General features: G+C 35.7%; 1 protein-coding gene across 1 annotated transcript; it reads right to left on the reverse strand.

Annotated features, from left to right (window-relative positions):
- Positions 1-156: 156 nt before the first annotated feature.
- LOC137394065 (E3 ubiquitin-protein ligase rnf213-alpha-like) lies at positions 157-8095 on the reverse strand. Its single transcript, XM_068080784.1, has 13 exons — positions 7945-8095; positions 7329-7412; positions 6803-6909; positions 6035-6354; positions 5357-5588; positions 4816-4947; positions 4609-4708; positions 3486-3645; positions 3072-3240; positions 1982-2041; positions 1257-1401; positions 639-771; positions 157-352 (listed from the first exon to the last, which is right to left on the reverse strand). The coding sequence occupies exons 1-13, from the start codon at positions 8093-8095 to the stop codon at positions 157-159; spliced, it is 1989 nt and encodes a 662-aa protein (XP_067936885.1).
- Positions 8096-8465: the final 370 nt, after the last annotated feature.

Below are 8465 nucleotides of genomic sequence, written 5' to 3' on the forward strand. Positions count from 1 at the left end.
CAACAAACTACTTATAAATAATGGAGTGGTATCAGATGTGACGGTCGATGATTACCATGAGAACTGACATTAGCATATATTTGACAAACTTAATGATTTGTCAAGCTAAATACCTATTCTTCATCTGCAAAAAAGTTACAGGAAATGCACAAGGAATCACCTGAGCCTCTGATGAATGGCTAAAATTTTTTTAGCATTGTCCATTGTCAGCACGTAGTTGGGATCAGGATCATCGTCTAGTGCGAAATATGGAATGTTATTCCTCGTTGCAGATTTGTCATATGTTATCGATGAGTCATATAGCATGCACTTTTTCACCATCACGTCACGGAGCTTGGTCAGTTGGTCCATCCTAAACAAACAAAAGGAGATAACTCTCATCGACCACAAATACAAAAAGCTGCGAAATTATAATAAATACTGTAAATTACAAATGAGCCCATGAGACCATAGAAAGTATGTTAGTGTGAGCAATTGGACTAATGTTAACCTAGTACATGCGTAGATGAAGTGATAGTTTGGACAGGAAGTACGAGTCTCATGCCAACACGCAAACATAGTAAATCATAAATAACTGTATAGAAAAGCCACGCGTGTGAGTGTAAAAACATATTAATGGATACATTTAGCAAACAAACCTTCTTAAATTCTTGAAGTTTTCAGACATTGAGAGGTGACACTGATCAAGCGCTCTCTTCAGCTCTCTTGTGATAGCGTCAGGCACAAGCTCTTCTAGAGTGTCACAGTCGACAAGACTGTAGGCGCGGGCAACTAGCAAACAATAGCAAACGATAGCAGCAAATCAACTTTTCTTCTTGTAAACGCGACATATTTACTATAATTGTCTCCGTTATATGAATCTGTTGCTTTGAGCTAAGCTATCTGAAGTTTTATATTACATTCTGTCATTACATTATGTTTATAACATACATGTACAATTTCAAAGAATAACTTGTTTTACAATAGATTGTTTCACTAAATCACAATTTGTATTTTTCAACTGTTCTTATGCATTTAAATGATAAAAACAGTTGCAAATATAATTTCAATCTTTTACACGTATACCGACAAAAATGTGGGTATGCTTGCATACATTCAAGAGATCATAGTAAACCTTATTAATTTGAATTATTTAAGATAAATTTATGAATTAGTTGAGAAGGCGATACACGATAAGCAACGATCGGGCACCATAAACAGTTGCCTTGCTATACTAATCAATATCATCAAAAACTACAGGAAATCATTGTACCTACCATTTATGCTTTTTGCAAAAAATCCAAGAGGAGTAACGGTTTCACCATCTTCATTGAAGAACAAGTATGGGTGATTCACACTCTCCCAGGTTCTCTTCATTCCCAGTTGATCAAGCATTGCTCCAGCGTCTTCCTGCTCTGTCGCCTACACGGACCATTTTACTTGGGTAAACATTGAGGACTTTGATAGGACAGCCAGCATACCTCTTTTAGCAATTTCCAGTAAAAATACGGGCTATCAAAGTTATAAAGAATTAATAGTTAGCAGAAAGAAGAATGTTTGATGCAGACAGTGCAACGCTAACTATCTTTAGTTGGCATTTCTTCCCCATTTCCTTCCACAATAGCCTAAATGTGCTCAAACTTCTCATTGCTGTGCTTGTGAAATTTCTCATCTACAGTAGGTGATCAGTTGCTAAAGATGTTAGCATTTTGATAGATTTTGATAATTTTGAACATAATTCAACGCTGAATCTTCATGAAACTTTACATCTTTTAAATATTCTGACCTGCATAATCTCCACAGGGCATACCTTCTGGACCAGCCAGATTGACATATCAAATGATAATTTGAAACGGACACTGGAAATGATAAGTTGATTTACTCCTGCCGACAACCTAGTTGATGCCCTCTATGCAAGAGTTAATAGTATCAGGAGTTGAGCAAAATATAGTTTCAAAACCTTTTGTACAAATAGTTGATCTACGAGAGAACAAATTCTAACCTCGCTGAGCGCAGCTCCAGGTGTCTCTTCGGCTATCTTCAATGACCGAGTTGCAAAGTCCTGTTAAAACAATCCACACCATCGATATGTAGTAAGGGTGTACATCGAGACTAAATAATGCTACTTACTCAATTGAAATAGAGCTTTCACATTTATATGCGCATTATGATATATAATACATCATTGCCAGAACTCTGAATGGTTTAATTGAATTTCTAAATAATTATGCAAAGAAATGTAAGGCTAATACTATTGAAGCGCAAAGGTAAGAGAACAATATGACCATCAGTGTCAAAAGAGTAAGAAAATGTGCCAACAATAATGATAGGAGTGATATGATGAGATGACTCGCACCTGAAAAGAGTTATTGTTAGTCAGACAGTACTATTAAACCACAGGATTGATAAAGAATTACTATTGCACAAAGGATTTATAGCGTGACTGTTCCAAAACACCTCAAACAATCACTGAGTAATTTTAATTGTCAGTTCAGAGCATTTTACATGTGTGAGTATGTCAATTACAGGTAAGTCAAATATATATGAGCAGCTTCTAAATATAGTATTACTGTCATCTTCCTGGATTCTGCTTGCAGTTCCTAGCAACTCCAAATATGACTGTGTTACAGCTTTATACGTCAAAATTTTAAAACAAATATGTTTCAATTTGTATCTTGAACTGACCTTTTGATATTTGATACAATTTGCAAATGTTAAATACTGTGAGAGATTTATTTCTAAGATTTTACTGATGAAAAAGTCATTAGATATTACTTGTTTCAAGATATGAAGATCTACAAAAATCAGAATTTAGTCACCCTGTCCTATTATCACATCAGTATTCCACACTCGACTGAACCATTGCAGTATACAATATTAAACTGTGCTAAAATAGCTATCTCACTGTACCTCTAATAGCATTATATCGAATATCTGAGTAAACCAAATATCACACTATACATTACAAAGAAAGATGTGACGTTATATCTTTCTGAACAGCCTAACAAAAAGCGTGTTAATGAAATGTTACAACATGCCTTGAAGGGAAAGAACCTCAAGGGAAAACAGAAAAACAAAATGCAGATCTGTACCTTAGCCATTCGAAACATGAACTGGACTACGAATCTCCTGAAGCCAGGCAAATCTGGAGCAGAAGATTCCAGACAATACGGTGATTTTTCAACTTTAAAAAGCTGATCACTAAGGAAGTAGACATAGTGTCGCAGCTCACTCCATGATGGCTCCTTCAAGCCACAGTTTCTACAAAAATAAAAGATATATTTAAGCTAACGCCCTGCAAACCAAAAACTTGGGCATGGATGATCTTTCTGCATCAGACTAACTACACATAATAGAAGATCAGCAACTAACCAATCTAAATATAATCAGATCTTTATCTAAAAATGTTGTACAGCATGAGAATTAATAGGATGTCCACCGACACGGCGAAATTAATAATTCTGCGCCATCCAATTAAACAATGGAAGTCTTGAAAATGATCTAACTGTATGAGGAGCTGAAGGGCCTGAACAGGGTCAGCAATCTCGACATCCTCTATCCAGTAGTCATTTTTAGGGCTTGGATCTTGGTGGCATTCAAGGAACCGGAGGACTGTCTGCCATTCACGAGAGTAAAGGGTTGGCTGGTCAAATCCAATGAAGGAATCTATAAAAGCACTTTCCAAATTAAATAACGTGCTAAGACTCTATGCCAACTATGAAAGTGTGAACTATGCAAGAATACTTAAAATTTGCTTACACCTAAAAGGGGGTCAAGAGATGCCATAACTATTCTGGTGACAAATGCTGTAAGCAAAACAGTACGGCAAACATTTTTGTTGTCATTCCCTCTGATTACACAGTCTAAGGAAACATTTTTGTAACATTGGCAACTGTACCCAAGATTTTTGGATTGTGAAGAATCGACCCAATCGACCCAAATGTACTTTGACAGTCATATACGTAGAAGCAATTGAAGTAAAAAATGCACTGTTCATATGTTCATGTTATGCAAGCATATTTCCATAAAGAGGATTAATGCCCTTTGCTAAAAAGACCAGTTAATAGGATGAGTGAAATATACCTGATCTTGAAATTTCTCAACAATGAAAATATTCAATGTTCAAATCGATAAAACAACCTTTTAAACTTTCAAAAAGGTTTCTATCTTCTAAAAGATTAATGAACAGCCTAATCATTAAACAAAAAAACTAAACTATTAACAAAACAAAAAAATATTTGCATTTTTTTGAAACTTATCTGAATTACTTTTCAGACTACTCCAAAAATACCAACAACTTCTCAAAGTCAATGGTGACCTATATGATTATATTATTATGGAAAATAGCAGTTCCAAATACTGCTGGAATGATGTACGAATTGCTAGAAACTATTCAAAGATTTTATTACAGTTTTTTCTCATTTAAAACAGGTTTTTCTTATTTACAAGCTTTTAGCTAACATTACAAGGATCATCTAAGAGATTGTTTTAAGTGGATTTATGTTTCAGAAGCTTTTGTACTCATGCATTATGTAAGTGCGTAAAAGCCATCTAGCAACTAAGTGTTAATAGCAACAGGAAATTTAAAAACTTTTGTGTTTGGGTAACAGATATAGTAACGAAACCAACCAGTGGGAAGCTCATCAGTGTATTTCTTCAGCGCCTCTTCTGGAGATATACAGGTGATTGTGGGCAAAATGTCAAAGATTTCGTGCACACTGCTGCGGTCCTGCAATGAGACAACAAAGCTTATGAACACTGCAATCTAAATCACTGCTGGCTAAATGAGAAGCCAAATGCTTAGTAAGTAAAACGAAAAACCAGGTAATGACACACCTTATTAATACAGGGCATGCATTCAATGATGTAGTACTGAGTAGGTTGAGCCTGCCAGACAACACCTTCAGAGTTGACAAGACTTCTCAGGATAATCAGGTTAAACAGCAGCTCATCCACCCCTGACTCTACCTGCGCAGAGTAGATTATATATAAGGATAAAAAAGTAGGGAAAAGATAAAAAAGAGAGACCATAGTTGAATAAGTCTGATACAATTTATAGACTTTCCAAATCTTCAACTATGAACTCTCATGCAACAATCTCATTTTCATGTCAAATTATTTGCAAGTTTCAGTATCTAGGTTGACACGCTTTTGGTCTCTATGTATAGAACAAATCATATTCATATATGTTTATCTAAAATTAATTGTCAAAGAAATACTCCACAGTTATTTATTTACAATCTTGATATGATGAGGTTGAACTGCGACTCATCTATCTCTGGTAATCCAGAAGTGACAAACTGAATCCTTACAAAAACTGGTTAATAAAAAATTATTAAAATGAACAACTTATGGAACTGATCATAACACAAAGTACCTCATGTGCGATATCAAAGTGAATCACACTGCATGGAGTATCGGAGTAACCATTGCCAAGTTTTGATGTGAGACAATTTATGATATTATCTGTGTCTATCACTTTGTAGATGGGAATAGTGATGTCTTTTCCAGTCACTTCCTGTACAACTCTCAGTTCATGGCAAAGATTGAGCTTTTGTAGCGACTTTCCCACTCCTGCACGACTTGAACGAATCAGTCGCGCATATGACCTACAAATTGGTTACGCTCATGGACAGTATTAAGAAGAGCAAGGCTCTCATTCTAGGTCAAAAAGTAAAAAATACATGCAAAAATTGCTACATGATTTCACTAACAATGCAAACTATGTATGACATGTAACATTAAAACTAGCAGTATTGGCTCAGTAAACCTGAAAATAGAGCACACAAAAGGAAATAACTGCAAGACGTAGCCGTTACCTTGTCACATGCTATTATTTATTGAATTGATAAAAAAGGGCTGTGAGAATATTGTAAAACAAATGATCATATTTAAAGTACATAAAATGGAGTGATCTTAGAACTGACTTAAACCATAACTGTCACGTACAACTTTTATCGTATATTCTAGGTGAACCAGCCACGCTGATTCACCTAAAATACGTGACAGTTATGGTTTAAACCATAGCATGTAAATAAAATTACTCCAGACATACCTATCAGGGTCTGCGGAGCTAGCTGTTGGAGTAACAGATGAAGGGACTGTAAGGTTCTTGGAAACGTAAGTCTTCAAATTTTCTAGAGGCGCAACCTCAACATTCTTCACCAAATATTTGTCAAGGTAAGTGCGAATCCTTGCATTTTTCACTTCTTCCGAGTAGATAAAAGCAAGGCCATATTGTACGTTTGACATCTCATTGGCTGCACTGATTGTCTGCTCAATTTCTTTACAGATGTCATGCTCAAGTAGGTGAGAGTTAACCACGCAGTAAAAGGAAGTAGAATCTTTAAGTGCTCGGCTGAGGAACAGCATAACCTACAGAGACAATGCACTATAAGTCGAATGCACACTAACAAGATACACACCATTGTGTATATAATAAACTTAATAATTATGCCAGCTGCAACGTCACAAGCAAATAATTTACACACGATTTAGAAGTCTCTTTTTTAATTTGTAATAGAGCTCATAAAATATGAAAGCCAGATGTGAGGCCAGAATATGCCCCTTAGTAGCTCATGATTAAAACTACAGCTTTAACATGAACTTCGGTTAGATGTTTACCAACTTAAATATATAACTTTGAATTTTGAGGTTCTGTTATTAAGTGGAAGTTTCATTACTGAACCTTGATTAGTCCAGCAATAACTTGCATTGAATTATGGATGAAACCGATAAACTCTGAACCTGTATATAAATTGCTGCGCTCAACCCCATCAAATCGATTTCTTTCCAAGAAATAAAAAAGAATTGTGACACTTACCTCATCCCTTCGTGTTGAGCTGGTGCAAAGCAGAACTTCGTTTCTGGTTGGATGGGGACAAACTCGATCAAACTCATATAGAGACAGTACAAGCTGGTATTTCATTCCTAGTAGTGCATAGAGACAAGTAAAGAGAGACCATGCATGATAAGACAAAAAAGTTCAACATACTGTACATCGAAAATTAGAACAATTGAAAAAAACAATTTTACTCATGTTTATATAAGTCTGATTCTGTTATGCAAAAGCTAATGTAGTCGACTAGCCGATGTCTGTGACCAAAATTATCAAGTTTAAACTTATGAAAATAAAAATTAGGAGCATTAATTGGTTTAAATTAATTTGTGAGATTGATAATTTTTATAATAGCAATCTCATTAAATGTGGTGATGAACACCACTGTAGTGACTGTTACAGCCATTCCAAGGCTAGCTCAAGGTTAGTAACATTGAAAAATTCAGGAATTGCACACTTCTATTTTTAGTTTTATAATCTATAGAGATTTATGGGTAGAAGCAAGACTGACTGTGGGAAGCAGCAATGAGATGAGGTCGGCCCCTCTCCATGTAAAACGGCATGGTCCTATCTTTCTTCTTCGAGCAAATCATGTCTGCAAGACAATAGCATATTTGGAGGCTTCTGACTAATGCTGCACGATATATTTGCATGTACATTTGATCATTTGGTCTCTAAAAATATCGAATATCGAAAAATATTGAACATTGGAGTTGTCTTCTTTCGATATATAGTGTTAGGCTTTAACATGAACGATATGAGACAATATAGGTTAATATCGATTAAAACAGGAGTTGTCCCTTCTTTACAACGAGGTGAATAGACAACTCCAGTTTGGCAAAAAAAAGCCAATATTTCGATAAAATATCGATTTGAAAACTGACCCAATATAAAATCGTTTAATCAGCAGATACCGACTCTGCTAACAACTGTCTGGCTGGTCACATAAGTAGGAGTGAACGGATCGAAGAAAAAAAAACTGGAATTAGGGGCGCGTATTGATCCATTGAGTGGAAAACAGCTAAATTTGGTCACTGACAGCTCTTGGGCGAATATTTTTCTAGCAATAATTGTTAAGCTATTCTGGGCAAGCTAAAAAAAAAGCAGCAGATGTGATAGAAACTAACTTCGCAAGCGATGAAGGATGAAGGCAAGGTGCTCAACACTCAGGAAGTTAAGAATGGTCTCATCAGTCAATTTAACAAAACCATCCCAGATCCCCGTCAGTTGTTCTATAAGAGGTTGTTGCCTGAAACGGGTTACTAGGATGTAAAGCATGCTTACTTACATGTAATACTCTCGCAAAATAACTACAGATGTTTCATGAAAATAACAAGTTAACATGGCACGGAAGGAGACAAAAACAATGAAAAAGGGCTGTACTTGTCGAACAAGGCTGTAGTGAGGCTAAGCAGAAGATCGTCTGATGTTTTTAATATCGGCTCCTTTTCATTGACAGGCTGCTCAGATGCTGCTATCAGCTCCTTCACCAGTTCCTCATACTCAACTAAAAAAAAGCGCTTGAGAAGGTGATGACATGAATAGAAACAAAGATGTTTTATTCAGATAATCTAACAAGTGCTTTTTAGCAACATATAACAACTCTTAATGTCAACAATAGCCAGCAGTAATACGTAGTGGTAGAAAT

Source organism: Watersipora subatra, chromosome 4 (genome assembly GCF_963576615.1).
Source record: "Watersipora subatra chromosome 4, tzWatSuba1.1, whole genome shotgun sequence".
Lineage (NCBI taxonomy): Eukaryota > Metazoa > Bryozoa > Gymnolaemata > Cheilostomatida > Watersiporidae > Watersipora > Watersipora subatra.

Bases quoted from the DNA above. Each gene is read 5' to 3' on its own strand.
- LOC137394065 (XM_068080784.1), bottom strand. From the start codon at position 8,095: ATGCTTTACATCCTAGTAACCCGTTTCAGGCAACAACCTCTTATAGAA. The intron at 3,646-4,608 runs GTTGGTTTCGTT...GTGCTTTTATAG, and splicing joins CACTGATGAGCTTCCCACTG to ATTCCTTCATTGGATTTGAC. The intron at 772-1,256 runs GTAGGTACAATG...ATTGTTTGCTAG, and splicing joins TTTTGCAAAAAGCATAAATG to TTGCCCGCGCCTACAGTCTT.